This window comes from Nelumbo nucifera, chromosome 2 (genome assembly GCF_055504915.1).
Source record: "Nelumbo nucifera cultivar China Antique chromosome 2, China Antique-T2T, whole genome shotgun sequence".
NCBI lineage: Eukaryota > Viridiplantae > Streptophyta > Magnoliopsida > Proteales > Nelumbonaceae > Nelumbo > Nelumbo nucifera.
The window spans coordinates 59183126-59205868 of record NC_142650.1 but is presented as its reverse complement, the minus strand read 5'-3'; the positions used below and the strand labels follow the sequence as shown (position 1 = coordinate 59205868).

Below are 22743 nucleotides of genomic sequence, written 5' to 3'. Positions count from 1 at the left end.
TAAAATGGGCTCCACTGGAGCTTATAACTTTATAAACAAAGGAAAAATATATGTCAGAAAGACATGATAGTGGAAAGAAAGGTTCAAAATATCAACACATATCGGCCCGTATTGGCCGATACATATCGTTCCAGGAACTCCTCGATACGCCCCTACAGAGGGTCTATTGGGGTTCTGACAGGTTCAAGGGGTGGAGGAGCCTTAAACCGGCCCCCTGAATCGGTTTTGAAAAAAAATTAAAAAAAGAATATTGATATCGCCCGATACGCCCGTATCAATATTTTGAACCTTGGCGGAAAGGCTTGAATTTTGATGAAAACCCACCCACCTTATTGTTTACCACTTTTATGATTGGTTACAAGTCTTTTCGGTATCATGCCAGGCCTTTCTGGCATCATAGTCAAACAACCCGCAAGGTCCAAAAAGTGGCTGAACAAGAACAACCCGCTGGTTGATTGTGTTTCAGGTTAAGTTTCTTTTAATAGCTTCTTGAAAATTCAAAATGGCTCAGTAAAAGCAGATCAATTTCAGCCCTCCCAAATAGGCCCTAAGAACGGCCTTGGCATAAAACCGTTCCAAGCAACGGCATGGACAAATGGCCTAGTACATCCATGTTGCCTTCCCTTCTAATTCTAGAAACCTTGTCCAGCCTCCATGTGGAGTGGAGCCAAAAGGAAAGCAAGAGAAAGAAAATTCGCAGAAAAGCTCCCTGGGTTTCTGTCATACTAACAGATGGAAAGAAAGAGACAGCGACTCTGTAAATAGAACTATGTGACTCACTCGAGGAATCATGGAAAAAGCCAAACTGGACTCTTTGACTTCTCCAACCACCTTGACGCCTGAGTAGTAGTTTTGGGTCCACCATACAAGATGCCCCGCACTTAACCAAAAAATTGGAGAGGTATCAGTTAGGATTTGAGAGGGACAACAAGCGTCAACAAAGAAAAGATTGCTGGCTTGCTGCTTCTCAACTTTGATCTTCCTTTTGGATGGAATGGTGGATGAGTCCAACTACCCTACCACCAGCCCTATGAACAAGAAGCATAGAAAGAAACAAGCTCCAGAACGATCTGGAAAAAGCAAACAAGGAAAGCCGTATAGGGACCCATGTATACAGCATCTATCACATGGCCACACTTCATGGGTGAAAAAGAGTCAGTTTTTTGGGCAGGATTCCCTAGTGAACATAGCAATAGCATACACCGTTGACTCAGAACAAAGAAAAGATTGCTGCTTCTTAACTTTGAATTTCCTCTTGCATAGGTGAGTTGAGCTAAAATCAATACCACTAGAAAAAGTTCAACACCAGCTCAACTACCCTAAATCCGGCCTTACAAACCAGATGTGAAAAGAGACAAATTGTTGGGTGGGATTCCCTTAGTTAGCAAAGCATACATTGATGACTCACAGCAAATGATGACCACTCATGCGTAGAGACTAGAGATATCCGTCATCTCCAGGGGAGGGTTCACCTGACGAATCATCTTTAGCCCTCCTCTCCTTCCACCTAGCCCATATCCACCTTAGAACCATGAAACCTCCAAGAGCATACACCTGCAAGAAAGACCAATCACATAGTGCCTCTTGAAAAATCCAGATCTCAGTTATCTATTAAATGACAACAAGAAACAGTAATTAACTGAGATGAAAAAGGAAAAAGATAAAAATATATCATCTTTCCAAGAACTGGAAAAGGATGGACAGTCACCAAAAACAAATCGGTCTCTTATATCAAATACATGGCCCACTTAATGCAACAATTAGATGTCAAATTTGCGGCTGAGTCAATGATTCCCATGATCATAAATACACAAAAGGATTGATTAACATAGTGGAAAAATACCAACATGTATGAGCTGTGCATGCATGGACTACCAAAGAAAGTGTAGGATGAAGTGGAAAGAATTTATCTAAGGACCAGACTTTGAAAAAAAAAAATAATGGCTCTTGAAAGAACAGAATAGGATTCTGTAGCAAACCGCAAATAATTGAGATCAAGGCTGGATTGAGTTAAGTTAAGTTGTGTATGCATGGTTGCCTTTCTCTTACCGAAAAAGACTCAAAATTAAGGAGGATCAAAGATCAGATTCCCGCCCCCCCCCCAACATACTTGAAACAGATATATAGATGTTCAATGATAAAAGGCATATCCACCATGTTGCTGGAGCTACAGGACTTGGGCTTGGGACCACACTAGAGATGGCAAAAAGACTATACCATCCAGTTAAATCATACATGGCCAGTGTTCAGTCAAAAGTGGACAATACAACCTATATGGACACAATGCTGAACATTACAAACATGTGTCAGAGCATGCAAACCCATGCAAAATTGTATCTCACATTATGGATGCTTAAACTAGGGAGAAATTCATCATGCCTACAATGTTATACAAGGTTTTGCACTTTTCATATTTGTATTTGTCAAAACAAAAATATTTTGCAGTTGATTAAAAAACAGAAAAGATTGGGGAAAGGTAACAGGCAGAGTAGCTCCATGGGTGGAGATTGTATTTACTCCAGTGTCCGGCTTTGGTTTAAGCGAGGGTCTCCTTGGTCCAGGAGTAGGTGAGCTTCCTGTGCCAGCTATTACTGGATTCATGTGTCTGTGACGCACCGACTCCTCTATCTTTACGGAACCTCTGACAACATCACTAAAGTTTCTCAACGGTTGGGCCACCAATAATGTGTGATATGGATCCTTTACCGTTTTGATGAAGGTCCTAACCATTTCTTCTTTAGGCATGGAATGGCCGAGTTTGGCCGCCACTTCGCGCCATTGGTAAGCATAATAATCTAGGAAGGATTCCCCATATTTCTGGCTCATCAATTCAAGATCCGTTCAGTCTGAGACCAGTTCCATATTGTAGGAAAAAATGTCTAGAAAAGCCTCTGACACCTTTTTCCATGACCTTTTCTTTTCCTCTTCCAAATTTGCTAACCATGTCCTTGCACTACACGTCAAACTTTTCTGAAACATCTGGATCAGCAACTTCTCATCAGAGCCATATTGAAACATGTCTCCACAAAAAAAATTTCAAGTGAGTTTGGGGGCATCCCTTCCCATCATATTTCTTGAAATCGGGAATTTTGAACTTTTCTGGCAGCTTGGCATCAGGGTAGAGGCATAACTCCTTAAAATCTATAAAACCCAAATTGTGGACCCCTTTTACTTGCCTCATCTCTTCTTTCAACTTTTCTACATCATCTTTAATCGAATTTGAATCAAATCGAATTCGAATTCGGATATTAATTTTCAATATCCGTCGAATATCGAATCGAATTCGAATATCGGATTTTCTACTCAGAATCGAAATCGGATATTTCTTGATCCGATTCGAATTCGATCCGTTTACACCCCTAGGAGTAAATACAATCTCCACCCATGAAGCTACTCTACCTACTACCTTTCCCCAAACTAATTTCATAGCCGCTGTTCAACCCAACCCTTCACCTATCAGACCACCCCTTGTGATGAACGTCCCGCCTCAACCACAACAACCTCACCCAACGACGCCCTACCAACCTACACCACCAGTAAACCCCAGTATCCTCCTCCCAGGTACAATGTACCCCCCCCCAGGTCACCTATCCCCCAACTACCTCTCACCCCCGCAGGGAAGTGAGAGAGCTTACCCAAATACCAAACCCCCACTCCCAGTTGTTGCCCACCTTGGTCCAAGAGGGGTATTTGAAGCCGTTGAAATGGAGACCATCCTAGAGCCCAAGCCAAGGAATTATGATGAGAACACGTACTGCGCTTTTCACCAAGGACTTGATCACACTACAGGTTGTTGTTGCCATTAAGATTTGCTATCCAAGATTTGATTGATCAGCACCTGATTACCTTTAATCTAGTACCGGACCATCCTTTACAGCAAGGTATGGGAATAACACAAAATCCTCTACTTGATCACAGAGCCGGTCCTAGCTCATCCAACAACTTCATAGAATCTAGATAGGAGACCTTTGTTGATCCCAAGGAAGTTATAGTCCCTATGGAGAATTCCATCACCCTGAGCAATCCAATAACCCAGCTTGATTCTTTTGTCCTCGCCATAGAGCCCACAAGGCCCCCTCTCATTTTTTCTTACCCTTTGTCCAAAAATCAATATTGCCCAGTATCACCCCACCGTCCGCCTCTCAGACCCATTAACTTTCCATCCCAAAGCCCTTCTGCCATCCCCTTTCCAGAATTAACTTACCAAAATACCAACCAAGTCCCCAAGAATTATTCAGCACAACCTGTGGTAGCACATACACAAGGTCCCTACGAAGAAGAATGTGGGGCCTTATTACGGTCAAGAAGGATCATGCCCTCAAGGGCCGACAAGGGAAATGTGCAGACTTGTTCCTTTCATTCCCTAGTCATCATCTATTTAGGAGCTTGACAAGAGTACCATGAATTTATCTGATTGCCTGCCATCGTTCCGATATCTCCGTTGATACTAATGATGCCAATGACATGCTGATTTATTTGACTCGTTTCTACTCTTTCTGCTATAGATTGAAGCCGGTTAGAATGTAATGGCCTTCTGAATTTTTAAGGTCTGTAATGTTTGTTGCTTTATCAGTCATGCTCGTAATGTTTAAGGCCCATGTTATGTGTTGCCTATACTCTGCTTTCGACTTTGAATGATTGTTTTTGTTCTACAAATCGGTCTAAACCATCTATGGCTCTCCAGATTGACACTTAGGACATTGAATTTACCTGGATTGATTGCCAATGTATTTTTTTGATCATCAGAACTCATTAATCACATATAGAATATGTATAAATAAAAGTAAGACAATAAAAGATATGGTGAGAGAGGATATGAACAAAGAAGATATGAAGGAGTTGGGGATGATTCCCCTGTTTGTAGGTTCAGGATAAGAGGAGTGCATGACAGAGAAAGACAAATTGTTCTAATAAAAATAATAAAAAAAATATCATAAATAAACAATAAACAAATTGGGCAAGGTAGGGCGGGGAGGCTAGCGCAAAGGGGCTTGGACATACTTGGAGGATTTGAGGTGTCGATCGAAGCCAAGACTTTCAAGTTCGAAGAGGAAAGGATCAAAGGTGAGGATGCAATGAAAATCAGAGAGAATAGCAGGGCGACTGTGTTGGTATCAAAGGAGGTCACTGTCTGGATGAAAGGTTTCATAGATGGGGCTATCAACTCTGGTAAGGTGAATGGCTGGAAAAACTCCATGTCAGTTCTAGGTAAGAAATATGTAACAGAATTGAAAAGAAACAGAAAGGGATGGTTTATCTCTGTGGTGGAGTTTTTTGGAACAAATGGAAAACAAATGCTATGTGTGCCGGAAGGGAGATTACGGAAAGGGTGGATGGATTTTGTGAAGGTGCTACAGTCTTTCCTTGTAGCCTCAGAAGATAAGAGAGTGGATGGGGTGAAGAGAACTGGTCAAAAATCCAAAGACCAGGGTTGAAAAGTTCAGGAGGGGGCAGTTTCGATTAGTACCTCTGGGAGTGTAGAAGTGCAAGGCCTTCCGACTGAAATGGTGGTTGCTTGCTCTTCTATTCATCGAAGATTATTGGTAGGAGCAGGGAAGGATGAATGGAAGAAAAGAAGGGTGCTAGTGAGGGTTCTGAGTACAGTTGCAGGGGAGATAGGTATTGGGAGTGAAGCTATGTTGTTCCCTTTTGCAGAGACGAAAGCCATGCTTGATGTAGGCGACTAGGAACTAAGTTTTAAAGCAGTTGCGGTGGATGGAGGTCTGATACAGGTTCAGAACTGGAGCCCAATCTGCAATGAAGTTGAATTCCAAGATGGGTGTGTCCGGCTGAAGCATGTAGGCCTTCCATTTCACCTCTGGCGAGACTTTGTTCTTGAGCACATCGTGCAGAGTCTGGGAGGCATATTGGTGAAAGCTGATAAACGAAATCTGGGTGCCATGGTGTTGCAGGTAGCTGGTGTAAGGCATGAGAACCTGCCGAGGTTCTTTGAAATCTGCTCGGATGAAGCCTGGTACAAGGTGTGGGTGGCTTCAGAAGTTGAACGGTCGTGGTGGGAAGGTGCTCCTAAGGTAGAAGATGATGAGTTGGCTGGGTGGTGGACACGTGGAGGGCAGATGAAAGTTATTTTTGGGGTTATTGAGCCGGCTGGGGAAAACCAAACGACAAGCAACCTAATTAAGGAAACTAATTCAAACGGGTTTGAATTAAACAAATTAATGGCGGGCTCTTCTTCTTATGCTGATGTGGCGAAGAGGCAGGATGGGTTGGGGAGCCGGAAGGTTTGGTCCGAGCCGTTGAAGGTGGCGGGTGGGTCAGGCAGGGTGAAGTTTGAGCCGAGACAGCGTTGGAAGGGCCCACAAGACAACTTAAAAGGTCACGCGGACGGGTCGAGTGGGTGTAACTCTGAAAGGAGGTTCCACTTGAAGGACCCACGTGATAACTTAAAATGTCACGTGGGTTGGGATATGGGGACTCTTCTTGGGCCGCTAATAGACGATGATAATGGTCTATCATCGTCCCAAGTCGCAAGAAAGGGGGGGAATGCGCGCAGCGGCGGAAAATGGAGAAGTTGGATTTGCAGTGGGTTTCCCGACGAAGTTTGGAGGAGCTTAGCCCCCTGCGACGCTCCTTAGAGAGGTCGAATCCAAGATACACTAGAGAAAGAACTGAAGAGAGGGAAGAGAAGGATGAAGGCTGGGTGCAGTGCAATGAAGAAGATGAAGAATCGGAGGACTTTTCTATTGATGGTACTAGCATGCAGTGTAAATGACGAAGGTAGTTGTGCTGGAAGTGACATGGACAGGTGGAATATTGCAAGCTTATTTCAGGGTGAAGATTGTAATCGGCTTAACTCATTACCAAGACTACAGAGTGTGCAAGGAATAACAGAAGGGGCAAACCGGGAGAACCGGAAGCAAAGCAGGAACACACCATCTAGGGGTGAACCAGGGGTAGAGTGGAAAGATCACCAAGATGACCAAATGACAGAAGTACTTTCCAACCAACTTAGGGAGATAGACGTTTACCAACCTCTGGAACAAGAGAGGGAGGCCGGGAGCAGTCCTTTTCTAGCCTGTCCATCATTCCCAGGTAACCAAGTGAATTCGGTTTGTGCTACTAATGTGTCTCCTGTGTCTTTGGTTCCAGATTCTGTTCCTGTTTCATGTCCTGTAGCCCATGAATATGCAGCCGAGCTAGTTGGTGGGCTCTCCGAGGAGGGGGAGAGGGGAAGGAAGGAAAGTGGGAAGGTGTGGGAAGGAAGGTATAGGAGTGAAAAATTGTGGGAAATCATTGAAAGAGTGTTTAAGGAAGTGGAAGGAAAGTTGATCTAGAGGAGGGAAGGGGAGGAAGGAAGAAGGGAGGGGTTAGTGGAGAGGAGGGAAGGGAATGAGGGTAGAGATGGAGAGGATTACGGGGAGAGAACAGGGAAGGAGGGAGGTAACAGGAGAGGGATGATGGATGGAGAGGAAAGAACAGAGGTGGGACCAGAGGAGAGGAAGAAAGGGCAGGTGGACAAAGATGGAGGGGATTCTGTAGGAAGGGTAGGGGTGGAGGACTCGGTGAGAGAAGACATGATAGCAGAATTTGTAGGGAAGTTGGGTTGTAGGTTGGAAGATTTGAATGTGTTGAGATAAAGCTTATAGAAGAGGAAGAAGGAGATCAGAACAAAGAAGAGGAGATTGAGTGAAGTAGAGAAACTAAAGAGAGATGTAGAAGGTGACAAGAAGCTCGGGGTAAACGGAGATAGAAGGAAAGGGGGAAAGTAGTGGGTAGGTGGCAAGGGGTTTAAAAAAGAAGTGGAATGAAGATTCTTAGTTGGAATGTGAGAGGAATTGGGAGTGCAAGGAAGAGAGCGACAATAAAAGAGGTAATAAGGAGGTATGACCCAGACATTGTGCTGTTGCAAGAGTCTAAGAGAATGGAGTTTAATAACAAATGGGGAAGGAGTGTATGGAAAGCTAGGGGGATTAGCTGGGTGGCTGCTCCCTCGTGGGGTGCTTCCGGGGGGATTGTAACAATGTGGAAGAGGGACGTGGTTGAAGGTTTGGAGGAGTTGATCGGAAAGTTCGGTTTCCATGAAGTTTAAGCAGCAAGAGGATGATTATATGTGGGTGCTCACAAATGTATACGGACCAAATGACTACAGAGAGAGAAAGGAGTTGTGGGAGGAATTGGCTGATGTTAGAGGGTTGTGGGATGGGCCCTGGTGTATGGGTGGGGATTTCAATGTGATCAGATTCTCGGAGGAATCCAATAAGGTTAATCAAAGGGTGACAAAAAGCATGAAGAAGTTTAACAGTTTTGTGGATGCCTTTGAGCTTAAAGAGATTCCCCTAGCCCATAAGACATTTACATGGTCAAATCTCCAATATAGACCCATTTGCTCTAAGTTGGATAGATTCCTGTTCTCTTTGGATTGGGAAGAACATTGGGGAACCTTGGCTTTTAGAGCTCCCAAGGGTGAATTCGGATCATTGGCCCATAGTGTTATGTAAGGAGGAAAGAATATGTGGAGGTCCTACCCCCTTTAGATTTGAAAATATGTGGTTACTTCATCCAGGGTTTACTAACAAAGTGAGGGAGTGGTGGTATGAGTGTAACCCAATGGTGGAATGAGAGGGGATGAGATTCCATAAGAAACTACAATTCTTGAAAGCAAAAATCAAGGAGTGGAATTTGGTGGAGTTTGGGAGGATAGAAGAAAGAAAGGGAGCTCTAATGGATAAACTTGAAAGCCTTGACTCTAAAGAAAAAGGGGAGAATTTGGAGAGGAAGACAATGAACTCAAGAGAGGTTTGAGAAGACTGTTAGAGGACTGCCTGCACAAGGAGGAAATTAGTTGGAGGCAAAAATCTCGGTGTAAATAGTTGCAAGAAAGAAACAGAAACACTAGGTATTTCCACTCTTTGGCAGATGGCAGGAGAAGGAAGAACTTTATCTCCAAATTGGTAGTAGATGGAGTTGAGTTAATACAACAAGAGGAGATAGTCGGGGCCTATGTGGAGCACTTAAAATCCATTCTAAGAAGGCCTGTGAGTAGAAGGGTGTGGGTAAAAGGATTGGATTGGCCAGATGTAGGCGTGAAGAACAGGAGAAGGTTGGAAAGAAGTTTTAATTTGGAAGAGATCAAGGAGATTGTGTTTTCTATGGATAGAACAAAAGCTCCAGGGTCGGATGGGTTCACAATGGCTTTTTATCAGGGCTGTTGGGATATTTTGAAAGATGATCTTTTGCAGGTGTTTGAGGAGTTTTTTCAGGAGAGGAATTGTCAATCCGGGTGTGAACTCTACATTTATAGCCTTAATTCCAAAATAGAAAGATGCATCCCACCCGAAGGATTTTAGGCCAATTAGCTTGGTAAATAGCTTGTATAAGATCATTGCAAAAGTGTTGTCTTTGAGGCTGAAGGAGGAATTGCCAGATGTCATTACACATTATCAAGGAGCTTTTGTGAGTGGAAGACAAATTACTGATCAGATTTTAATTGCTAATGAAAGTGTGGAGAACTTTAAGAGGGATAAAAAGAAGGGAGTGGTCCGTAAGTTGGACTTGGAAAAGGCTTATGACTTGGTGGACTAGGATTTCTTGAGGAAAGTTTTGACTAAATTGGGGTTTGGGGCTAGATGGTGTAAGTGGATCATGGGTTGTGTCCGGAATTGTCATTATTCAGTGCTAGTGAATGGGACAGTGGTAGATTTCTTTCCAACCAGTAGGGGTATAAGACAAGGAGACCCCCTCTCTCCTTTCTTATTCATTCTAATTGCAGAGGTATTGGGGAAACTGATTCACAGAGCAAATTCTAGGGGGCTCATTAGAGGTTGGAGAGTTGGGAGGGTGGAAACCCCCCTCACTCACTTGCAGTTTGTTGATGACACGATTATGTTTTGTGAAGGCTTTAATGTGAGCTTTATCAGGAACTTGAAGTCAGTGATACAACTGTTTGAGCACATGTCCAACTTGAAGGTTAACCTTGGGAAAAGTTGTGTAGTGGGGGTGAATATGGAGGAGGGAGAGATCAGAGAGAGTGCTGAAGTGCTGGGGTGTGAAGTCTCGGGGTGGCCTTTGAACTACTTAGGGTTGCCATTAGGTGATAATCCTATGAGAGAGAGCTTTTGGAACCCGGTGGTGGAAAGGTTTGAAAAAAGACTGGTACCCTGGAAAAAGAACTACCTCTCTCTTGGTGGGAGAATCACACTAATTAAGGCCACGCTTGCTAACTTACCCATCTTTTTCCTGTCGGTGTTTAAAATCCCAGTGAATGTTTCTAACAGATTGGAGAAGCTAATGAGAGATTTCCTGTGGGAGCCGGGAGAGGAGAAGAGGGATCATAGAGTTAGCTGGAGATAGTGTGTAGGAGTAAGACTTGTGGTGGTTTGAGGCTTGGGAATATTAGGATAAGAAATATGGCTCTTTTGGGAAAGTGGTTGTGGAGGTTCCCTATGGAGAAGGAGAAGCTATGGGCTAGAATAGTGGCAAGTATACATGGGCTGGAGAACAATGGATGGGACGCTGGAATCAGAGCTAGGATCACGAGCAATTCTCCTTGGAAAGCCATTCATGACATGCTACCAGTTTTCTCCCCTAATATCAGGTATGATTTGAATTCCGGTAACTCCATAAAATTTTGGGAACAAACCTGGGTGGGGAGTGCCCCTCTAAAGGATCAATTTCCTTCTTTGTATGCTCTATCTGATTTGAAAAATGAGCCAATTTCATCTTTCACCACCCCGTCCTCTTCCACTTCTGGGATTGGGTGGAACTTAGGTCTAAAAAGGGATTTGAGGGACTTAGACTTCAACAGTATTTCGAGCCTTATTGAACTTCTTGATAACGTTGTCTTAGACCCCACTAGGGCGGATTCTAGAATTTGGACACCTACCCCCAATGGCATCTTTTCTTGTGCTTCCTTCTTCAAAGTCTTAAGTCAATCCACCAGTTCTACTTTCCCCCATTTCCCTGTTGATGAGGTTTGGTGCAGAGCAATACCTCCTAGGGTTGGTAGTTTTTGTTGAGAAGCCTATCTGGAAAGAATAAACACTGGTGATCTACTCCAAAAGAAGAGACCCAATACTTGCTTGTCACCTCATTGGTGTGTTCTTTGTAAAGTGGATGGGGAGACTGGTTTTCACCTACTGGTGTCTTGCCATCTTGCGAGGTCAATTTGGGATTGGGCTTTCTCCCTATTTGGATGTAGCTGGAATCCTCCATCAGACTTGCAGGGCCTTTTTTCCCCTTCTTTTTTCAGGTGGCGGATAAAAAGGGGAAGGACTATGTGGAGAGGACTAAGGGCTGCAGTATGTTGGACACTTTGGGAAGAAAGAAATTCCAGGATATTCTCAGAAGCTGAGAGAGGAGCAACAGATCTGAGGGTTATCATACATATTAGGATTGTACGGTGGCTGAAATCTTTGGAGCTATTTACATATTACACTGTGGATGGCATGTTGAGGAAGTGGGGTGAAATTGCAAATTGCACACAAACCAAGTCAGTAATGAGTGTGTCTTGGACCCCTCCACCTGTTGGATTCTTGAAATTAAACTTTGAAGGGTGTAGTAGGGGAAATCTGAGACAATCGGGGATTGGGGGTGTTTTAGGGATGAGAATGGGGTCATTTCTGCCATGTTCTCAGGCCCAATTGGATTGGGTGACTCCCTTAGAGATGAGATCTTTGCAATTATGAAAGGAGTCCAGAAAGCTAAGGAGTTGAACATCAGGAAACTCATAATTGAAGGGGATTTAGAGGTGGTGATAGGGTGACTGAATAAAAATAACAATGGCTTATGGAAGTACAACAATGAGAGGAGGAAATTTAAGTGGCCGGTGCGGGAGATGGAAGTTAAGATATGTTGGGTTAAAAGATCGGCTAATTCCCTAGCTGATGGTTTAGCTAAACAAGGGGCAGAAAGGGATTCACTGTTTTGGGCTAAGCTGTAACTTTAGTGTTTTTTCCTTTTCTTGAGGTCCTTTGTTGCTCTTGGAAGATAAGTGTGGTTGTCTTCCTCTTGTAAATCTTCTATTGATGATTTAATGAAAGTGTTATTGATCAAAAAAAATACTTGGAGGATTTGACAGTAGATAAACTATTGAAAGAGAAAAGTAAAAAGAAAAAATAATAAAAAAGGATGAAATAAATATAAAAATAAAAAAGAGAAAAATTATAAAATCGTAAGAGATAAAAGATTAGAATATATATATATATATATTTGGAATGAAATCAAATGGGGTTCCGTAAGAAAATAACACAAATAATATCCAATGTTTATGTTTTCTAATTTATGTTTTTTACATTTTTTCGTTTTCTACAATCTTTATTTTCTAATTTTGTTTTCAATTTCTATAGTTTTTTATTTTTTTTGTAATTTCTGTGTTTTATGTATTTTATATTTGAAAACATTTTTTGAACATTTTCCTTTTTTTCATATATTTGTAGTTAAAATATTAAAATATATAGGTATATATTTTATATTTTTCTATGAAGGGTAAAATTGTAATGTGTTAACTCCCGTTAGTCTGTTTAACATCAAGTTAGTAACATGGTGAGTTTTGGACGTTTTGAAAAGTTGGGGTGAGTTTAAGAGAATTCATAAAAAGTGATGGCGGGTTTTGGACGATTTCCCTAAAATAAAATAAAGAAAAATATAGAAAAGGAAACAAATAAATAAAAATAAAATGAAATGAAAAATAAAAAATAAAATAAATAAAAATAATTGGAGGAATTCTCTTAGGGTGTTTTGCTCCTTATTTGTTTTACTACCTTACGATCTTAGTTAATTATTTTGTGCTTATGCTTGTTTGATAATCTCATGTGGGCCCCACCTATTGGACCCAAGAGAGGAGTGCTTAACTCCTTCCCTCTCCCATTCGAATCTTACCCAAACTAGTTTAGCCGGTGCCTCGAGCTTCAGAGTCGCAATTAAAACAAAACATTTTTTAAAATCATTCTCGGAGGTCTCATCACCTCTATTTCCCTAACTAATGGGTGGCGATTCCATTTCCAACCCAAGTGGGTCGTTTTCCTGACGCTCACAAACATGTTGGAATAAAGCCGAAAGGGTCGACTAAGAAAAAAGAAGCAATATGTCAGTACTACAAGAAACCGAAGAATACTAAGGACACTTGTTGGAAACTTCACCCAAACCTTCTTCCGGACAAGTTTCGGAACAGCAACAATAACAACAAGTTTAAGAAGAATGGTCAAATTGGGAAGCTTAAGAATGCTTATGTTGCCATAGTGCCTAAGGGTAGAAATAGAAAAAGTGAAGAGAAATCAGCTATGGAGCAACGGGAAGCAGTAAAGGCAGAATTTGAAATGTATGGGAGGTTACTTGATCACTTGGTGACCACTGTTTCAGCATCCAACCCTTCAGGCAACACATCATCATCCGCATTTGCTCACTCAGGTACTCGTGGCTATGAGGCGAATGGAATATACTTATTGGACACAACTGATAGGAGTCTTGGACCACCTAATGGAGTAGCCTTGGAGTCTGTTTTGTCAGAGTCTATTGATAGAGTTATGTTATGTCATTTACATTTTGGTCATTTACCTTTTTCTGCTTTGAGCCATTTGTTCCCTGATATGATTAAGGGAATATCTCTATCAAGTCTTCGTTGTGAGTCATCTGAACTTGCAAAACATTGTAGACATTCTTGTTGACCAAAAAAAAAAAAAACATTGCAGACATTCTTATTCAGTAAGTAATAAAAGATCTACTTCTCCTTTTCATATTGTGCACTCCGATGTGTGGGGGACATATCATTTGCCTACTATGGGGGGTTACAAGTATATTATCCTCTTTATTGATGACTTTTTTCACTATACTTGGATTTACCTCATGACATCCTAGGATGAAGTACTAACCATTGTGCAAAAGTTCCATGAACTTATTCTTATCCAATTTAACATCCATATCAAAATATTCCGATCTGACAATGCTAAAGAATATTTTGAGAAGAATCTTTCATCCTACTTTGAGACCTTTAGGGTTATTCATCAAAGTTCTTGTTCCTACACTCCACAATAGAATGGAGTGGCGGAAAGAAAGAACCGCCATGTGGTTGAGGTTGCTAGATGCCTCCTTTTTGCATCCCATGTTCCTATTAAATTTTGGGAGATATTATCCTTACTACTACATATTTTATTAACTGTATGCCCTCCTGAGTTCTAGGTTTCAAAACCCCGTTTAGCCTTCTCTTTCCGGAAGAGGATATCTTCTCTCTTCCTCTCTGAGCCTTTGGGTGCACCTACTATGTGCATGTTCATAATCATCAGAGATACAAATTTGAGCCTAAGGCACATAAGTGTCTTCATAGGATATGCCTCCACACAGAAGGAATATTGTTGTTTTGATCCAGTTCGTGGCACCCACTTTGTCTTCAGGGATGTCAAATTTGCTGAGTTTATTCCTTTCTTCGGTATTTCTCCCGAGGGAGAGCAATCTAAGGAGCCATTTGCTATGTCTCCAGCTATTCCTCTTCCAGTTCCTTTTGAGTCTTCTGTTGAGTCATCTACTTCTGTTGCCTGTCCTTCCATAGTGTCTACTTCACAAGTTCTTGCTCCAGCTCATCCTCCCATGTTTCCTTCACATTCTATTGTCCTCTGACCCATCTGCTACCTTCTCAAACCTTGACCTTCCTATTGCCCTTCGCAAAGGAAAGCGGAACAGTACATCACATTGTATCTCTAAACACTTGTTCTACAGCCTTCTTTCCCCAACCTATTATTCTTTTATTGCCTTTGTTTCTACCCATGTGATTCTCAGGTCCGTACCAGAAGCCTTTACCAAACCTGAATAGAAGGATGTTATGATGACTAAATTAGATGCTTTGCATAAGAACCATACCTGGGATATTGTGGACTTGCTTGAAAGGAAGGAACCAGTGGGTTGTAAGTGGGTATTCACTATCAAGTATCATTTTGATGATACTATTAAGAGGCTTAAGGCTCAATTGGTTGCTAAAGGCTACACTCAAATGCATGGTATTGATTACCTTGAGACTTTTGCTCCTGTGGCTAAAATGACTTCAATTCGAGTTTTGTTGTCTCTAGCTGCTAACTTTTGATTAGTCCCTTCACCAGTTTGATATTAAAAATGCATTTTTAAATGAAGACCTACAAGAAGAGGTCTATATGTCTTTACCTCCAGGAGTGTATGGAAAGGAAATGCAAGGGAAGGTGTGTAAATTGAAGAAGTCCCTTTATGACCTCAAACAATCTCCTAGATCTTGGTTTGAGAGATTCAGAGCTGCCCTTGTTTCTTTTGGTTACACAGATTCAATTTGACCATACTTTATTTGTGAAGAGAAGTAACTCCTTGGTGACTTTTCTAATTGTTTATGTTGATGACATTGTGGTTATTAGTAATGACACCCAGGAAGTGATTAAGCTCAAAAGGTTTCTTAACACTGAATTTAAGATCAAAGGTTTAGGGGGTCTCAGATATTTCTTGGGAATTAAACTTGCTAGATCTAAGGATGGTATCTTCATTTCTCAACGCAAGTATGTTCTTGATCTCCTTGCAGAGACTGGTAAACTTGGTGCTAAACCGGCTTCCACCCCTATAGACTTAAACCACAAGCTTTCTGCTACTGATGGTGAGTTGTTGTCTGATATGAGAGTGTTCCAAAGACTGTTTTGAAAATTGTTATATCTCAGCATGATTCGGCCAGATATTTCCTATGCAGTGAGTGTCATTAGTCAATTTATGCATTCTCCTAGAGAAACACATTTAGCAGTTGCAAAAAGAGTTTTGTGTTACTTGAAAGGCACTCCAGGGAAAGGTACTTTGTTTGCCAAGCATGGACACATGAAACTGGAGGCATACACTAATGCTAACTAGGTCGAATGTATTGATGATAGGAGATCCACGTCAAGATGTTGTGCCTTGGTGGCAGGGAACATTGTCTCATGGAGGAGTAAGAAACAGTCTATAGTAGCTAGATCTTTAGCTGAAGCTGAGTATAGGACAATGGCGCATGGAGTGTCAAAATTATTGTGGCTGATATCACTTTTGGTAGAGTTGGGTATTGACCATGAAAAGCCAATGATGCTCTACTGTGACAACCAGACAGTTATCAACATGCACATAATCATGTTCAGGTTGATAGACATTTTATACGAGAGAGGGTTGCTTCAGGGGAAGTTTGCTTGCCATTTATTGCCATTTATTGCTTCAAAAGAGCAATTGGGGGGAGTGTAGAGAGACTGGGCCGAATGGGCCCTAGTATTTGTTTTATGTTTAAGCAATTTTTATTTACTTTATGTGTTAATGGGCCTTTTCTTTATGGGCCTGTTAACTCCTTTTTTAATTTCATTTAAGTTATTGCTTAGCTGGCCGCCCACTTAAGGGCAGAAATGTAATTAGTGTAATTAATTCAGATTAATAAAAAGATTAGTGAAGGGAAAGAGGAAACTATCGAACTCTCTTCTCCTTTCGCTTCTTCTCCATCTTCTCCTTCTATTCTACTGTAACCTTCTTTTCTTTCTCTTTCTTTTCTGCTATAATCAGTATTTTCTATCAGATTTGAAGGACAGATTTACATCTATCCTGACTTTACTGTATACCTTCCTTCTTTATTAAACATCCAAATCACTCTGTCCTCCACTTTAAACGATGGAAGGGTAATAACTAGAATGATATTAGCTTCCTCAACTGAAAAACATAGAGTGAATTAACAAGGAGTTCCATCTTTTGGACCAGTAGATATTAGGTCATTGGCCTTGTCTGACAGCCATCCATTTGGACGCACTGAATGGACTCTAAAATTTGGACAGCCAATTACCCATGGATCCTTATACTCCTCCAATTGCCCACTTGCTAAACAATTCCTTTCTTGAGCAATTGCAACCCAGCTACCATACTCTGCCAACCCCATGATGCATGGTTCTCCACTCTTGCCTCAAGAGGCAAGGATCTAGAAAAATATACAGCCATACAGCCTTCATTAAACTTACCCACAAGGAATCTGCCTCAGTAACAATTTGAATCATGCAAGACAAGACATGTAGGACATATTCAGGGGCAGAGCCAGGGGGTGGTAGAGGGGAGCCATGGCCCCCCATGCCTTGAAAATCCTCACAATGCCCATTTAAATCTTACCTATATTTTGGTTCCCCTACCCATGTTTACAAGATTTTGCCCCCCCCCCCTCCCCAAGAAAAAATCCTGGCTCGCCCCTGGGCATATTACAGATTTTATTAACCGATTCCAACATTTATATCAATTATTTTATTTTATTTTATGGAATTTGTGTGTTTGTGGCACCCTATAGGTCAAATTAAGGCAGCAATATAGTATTGATATAAAATGAATTCAAAAGGAAAAGATAAAAGGAACAGATGGAGTGATTTAAGAATAATAGAGAAGCAAATAATGGAAGTGAACAATCAAGGAGCAAGAAGGGTGAGAAAGAGCACCTAAAATAAAACTCCCATTTAAAGGTTTTACTGTCTCCAAGCTTAATCACCAATTGAACCTTTACAAAAGCTTCTATCAAAAGGGTCTCGTTTATAGATTGATAGTGGTAGGTAGTATAGCATTTACCCAGTCATAGTTTGACTCTGAAAATAATTGAAAGGCATACTAAATGTCTAAAACTAGCTCAGACCTATGTGAATATTCAGATTTTAACAACAAAAAATAGGGTAAATTACAGATTGTCACCCTGTACTTTGGGGGTAGTGACACTTAGATTGATAGTGGTAGGTAGTATAGCATTTACCCAGTCATAGTTTGACTCTGAAAATAATTCAAAGTCATACTAAAAGTCTAAAACTAGCTCAGACCTATGTGAATATTCAACAATAAAAAATAGGGTAAATTACAGATTACCACCCTGTACTTTGGAGGTAGTGACACTTAGCCCCCTCAAACTATCATTTGCAAAATGATCCACCCTGAACTTTCAGATTCCAGCACTTTGCCCCTGCCTCATTAACAGGCTTGAAGGTAGAGGTAAAATTACTAAAATTCCCATTTGAAGTTCGATGAGCTGATAGAAGAAAATAACAAAAATAGGCATCTTAAATCATGCTACCTTGTTGAATTTTTAGATTTTTTTTATTTTTTGTGTTTTTGTATTTTCCTGCTTTTTCTGTATTTTTCTCTATTACTTTGTTGTATTTTCCTTTCTTAATTTTTTTGTTGTATTTCCTATATTTTCTGCAATGTGACCCTTTTCTTTTATTTTCCATTTTGTGTTGTATTTTATCAATTTTCAGGAGAACGGTCTCATAAAATGATACAAGGGCAGTTTGGGATTTTAGAAAATGATTAAACACGCACATGACAGTCACATGAGAATCTTTTTTGAAGCATGATTCACAGACACTACATGAAAATTATGTATCAAGAGCTGATAAAAAAACCACGTATCAAAAGATTTGAACTAACAAACAATACTCCCATTTCTTCTTAGTGTTTTGATTTGACAGGTTAATAAAGACAATCCATGCAATAGCTATTAACTATCTAATAGTTTAAAATGACCAAATTCTTAAGAAACAGTGTGTAGATGATCCCAAGATACAATACGCCCAATACAGGGTGTTATCGTATAAATACTTTGAACCTTGTTTTGAAGTTAACTGACAAAATGCTAGCAGCAGGGGTAAAGTGTTGGAATCTAAAAGTTCAGGGGACAAGGTGGCAGTTTGTAATTTACCCTAAAAAATATTTAATGTAACCAATACTACCACTCCAAGAACTAAAAGAATTAAAATAAGGGAAATTTCCAAAAAAGGTATTATTTTAGTCCCCTATAGCAATTAATTATAGTGTAGGAAACTCTTTACATTATTTCCTTATTTCTAAAGTCATTCCCACTAAGTCCCAAATCTAGCACAAACCCCAGTTTGTGTTGCTTCAATATTTTATAACTTAAGGGAAAAAAAAATTTAAAAAGGTTTCCTTGTATTCTTTCTCTCTGTTAGTAAGAACAAAACTTAGTTTTTAAGAATCATGTTATCCAAAACCCAAATGGATAAATGATTAATTAAATAAAATAAATATAAAAAATGAAAGTAAAGGAAAAAATATATATTTTGATTTTGCAAAAAGTACAAAACAGAGAAAAACAAAGCAAAAATTACTTAGTATTTGGAGAAGTTCTCCTGAACAAGAATAATAATCAGTATAAAGGCCAGTGGATTTTTAAAAAGCCATTTTTTATCAGAAATTGTAACTTTCATTACAAAACATTTAAAATAATACCACTGACTGAGAAACTATGAGAGACTTGGTTTCTCTCAAGCCATTATAATCTAGAACCACAACAGCAGATGTTTCTTGGCATCCCAAGAAGGTCAACTAGGCTTATGGGCTTCAAAGGAATTTCACCCAGTTCCCTCTCCAACTCTACCTACTAACAGATCTGCTCCCCAGATTGCTTCAAGTCTCTGTTTTAGGTTTAGCAACCCTAGGCCAACCCAACTTTATATCAGGTTGGTGATTTTCAACCCTAACCCTAATCTAATCTTCAATCAACCCTATTTATTTCACATAGGGTTGAGTCAGGTTCAGGTTGGCCCCATCCAAGTAATACTCCTCTCCTTTCAACATTTTTTTCCTTAAAGCTTCTTTTTAAAATGGCTCCCCTAGTCATACAGAATGCTGATGAGGTCTTCATTGTCTGACCTAAACCCCTACTGGTAAATTGTACTCCCTTCTTTCCTTAAACATTTATTGAATCCTCTGCAATGGCCTAAGGATTTCTCATCAGGCAATGGTATAGTTGGATCAAATTAATACAGATGGTAGGTACAGCAGTTAAAATTCTGGTGAGATAATAATATTTAAGTATATATGAATTCCAATGACCAAAGGAGCCATCTTCTCAACATACATAATTCTTGCATACTAGATATGCATCCTTTTTTTTTTAACTCCTAAGGGTGATGGAAAAACACATTACAATTGCTTAAAGTTTGTTTTCCTTTTGAAAAGTAAGGTATATTTCATTAATTCAAAAAGTGTATACCCCCTGTACAAAAAGGCTGTGTACACTACGATTTACAAGATGCATGTATGTCTTACGCATACAGCATACCATTCTCTGAACATATTTCAGAAACCAAAACAGAAAAACAGAACTACACAATACTCCAAGAAATTCTTGGTGTGTCAATTTCCAAAAAATGGTAGTGCATGTTGTCTTAGCCACAAGTTCTTCGATTGCATGCCTTGTTCTTGAATAATGCACAAGTCTCTTTCTCTCCAAACATCCCATAGGATTGCTGCTGAGATGCAACTCCAAACTATTTTCCCTTTCTTAGAAAAAAAACTTTCAAATTCCAGCACTGCAACAGAGATTCCATGGTAGCTCGAAAACAACCACTGACCACAAAGAAACTTGTGAACACCTTCCAAATTGTACTGGCCACCTTGCAATGGACTAACAAGTGAATGGCAGATTCCTCTGCTATCCCACACATCACACATTGGTCATTGTTAATCAAGCTTTACCTTCACGAAATTGACACTTGGCATGAAATTCATGCAAGTATCTAGCAATAACAGTGCATGGGATGGTAAGAGCTCACAAATCAAGCTTTACTTTTCTTGATTAAAGTTGTTATAGAAGACAAGGAAACAAAGAAGCAAATAAATGACAAAAAAAACCATCCACAAAAGATGGTGAATGGAGACTATATGTTCTGGGGTGGGTTCCAAACTGCAATTTCCTACTTGATACTAACCTACTAAATGCATCCCAAATATCTACACATGGCATATATGCAATCATCTGTTTAACCAGATTTTGGAAGTGAGGAGTCCTTGAAAGTCAGTTCTCCTGCACTAACCCATGCGCATCTTCCTCCATGCAGCTTACAGACAGGGAAGACAGACTCATACTGAAGCTAATACATGATTCCTGAAATGCAGTACTCAAGCTTCAATTTTTCAAGGTGACAGCAGGTTAAATGAAAATAGGGTTTTCAAGGCCATTCACTGTCAAACAACATAAGGCATTACTTGGGAAATGGCAGTGGAGGTAAAGAGGAATCCAGTACTCACCGACAAGCTATAGTCAGAAAATATGAGAACTATAGGTTCATTGGCAGTCACTAGAGGTTTGCAGACACCTATAATTGTGCGGTTTGGAGGGGTATTCTCAACTAGCCAACAGATTTCCTAAAGCATGTTTTATTTGAGGTGGGAAGGGGCAATAGGGTGCAATTATGGAATGACAAATGGAGAATGGGTGTTAGATTTTAAAGGAAGAATTTCTGCAGTAGGATAGGTAGTCCTAAAGGAATGATTCAATACGGTGAATTGAATCTTTAGGAGAGTTTATTAGAGCTATATAAGATGTACAATGGGCCATAATTAGGGCAATCCCCTCCTTAGTTATCCCTTGGCTGTCCAAGGGATATAGCAAGAATGGATAAATGTTGTTGAACCTTGAGCTTTCACTATCTGCGGTGTCTTTGGAAGGAGAGGAACAAGAGGCTCTTTGGGCAGAAGCACTACACAGTTAATGCTGTATTGGGCAAGGTTGCGAAATTTTATTTCAAGCTTCTATCTTGGAAGTGCTTAGGGGTGTCAATTTCAATAGCTTTCGTAATGAATGAAACAAAATTATCACTGAAGAGTGAAGACCCGAGGAAACAGTATTTTGGATGCAAACGTTGTATAGGTTCGTATAGGGGCTGCCTGAGCCCCTTTCATGAATCACCCATCGTAGTTGAATCCTATTAAAACATTATTTTCTTTTTGATAAATCCTATTAAAACATTATTCACAGTCAAACAAATTACAATAATCACGTATTGAATCCGGACTTCAATGACAGTCAGTCCCAAATGATAGTGTGGCCGGAAAACCAGTAACTTAGATAAAATTGAAATCACGTAGAAGAAAACGATGTGGGCATCCAGAAACATAGGTTTTAATGAACAAAAAGAAGAAATTCATACAAAATGCAGCAGCAATAGCATCTCATTTAGAACCACTGCAGTTCAACACCTAAATCAACAAAATAATCCTTCTCCTGGTATTAGCAAGCAACCCACTCTATTAGTGTGAAACCATATTCACCTTGTACGGATTTATCTAAGCCTATTGAACTTCCAAGGAGACTAAAACCCTAAACAATGGATTTAGAGATGCACTAAAGCGTCCGAAGCAGGAAAGAAAAGCACAAACAGGGATTAGTTAGATAGACGGAGAGAACTGACCTGCCACAAGACTCGAGAGCTCGAACCTTGCACAGCCTCGTCAACTTCCAACTTCAACGGTGAATACTCTTGCCGCGCATCAGGCAAGCTCACAAACTCTGGTTTCTGTGCCTTGCTCTCTTCATCGACTGTATTAGTCGTAGCCACCTTGGTTTCTTGCTTCAACGGAGCAAATGGTATACGAAACCCTGGGAATAATGAAAACCAAGGTCCTTGCGCTTTTTGCTGCTTTGCTTCTCTGCTTGTAATCGCTTTGTTTTCTTCACTCTCTGCCATCTCTGCTTCTGTGCTAGTAATTACTTCGCTCTGTTACTTCTTTTCTAAAACGGAGCTTTCGGGGGCAGAAAAAATAAATAAATAAATTACAAAGACCCCCTCCATTAGAGGTGTTTCGAAAAATATTGCCATTCAGCTATTTAAAATTTTTAAATTATCCTTTTTTTCTTATTTATTTGAATGATTTATCATTCCATTAATTTTTTAAATATAAAATTGAAGCTGATGGTGCGCAATCTGGTCCGTCCTAGCTGTCAACGACCTTGCCTTTGAACGGAGCTACGGGGAACCTGAAACGGAGAAGATGAGGAAACTCCGGGGGAAA

At 40.4% G+C, this 22743-nt stretch overlaps 1 protein-coding gene across 1 annotated transcript; it reads right to left on the bottom strand.

Moving 5' to 3' along the window:
• Positions 1–1205: 1205 nt before the first annotated feature.
• Positions 1206–22476, bottom strand: LOC104612525 (uncharacterized). The gene is made up of 2 exons (XM_010279965.3): positions 22143–22476; positions 1206–1554 (listed from the first exon to the last, which is right to left on the bottom strand). The coding sequence occupies exons 1-2, from the start codon at positions 22416–22418 to the stop codon at positions 1438–1440; spliced, it is 393 nt and encodes a 130-aa protein (XP_010278267.1). The 5' UTR covers positions 22419–22476; the 3' UTR covers positions 1206–1437.
• Between the last annotated feature and the right edge of the window lie 267 nt (positions 22477–22743).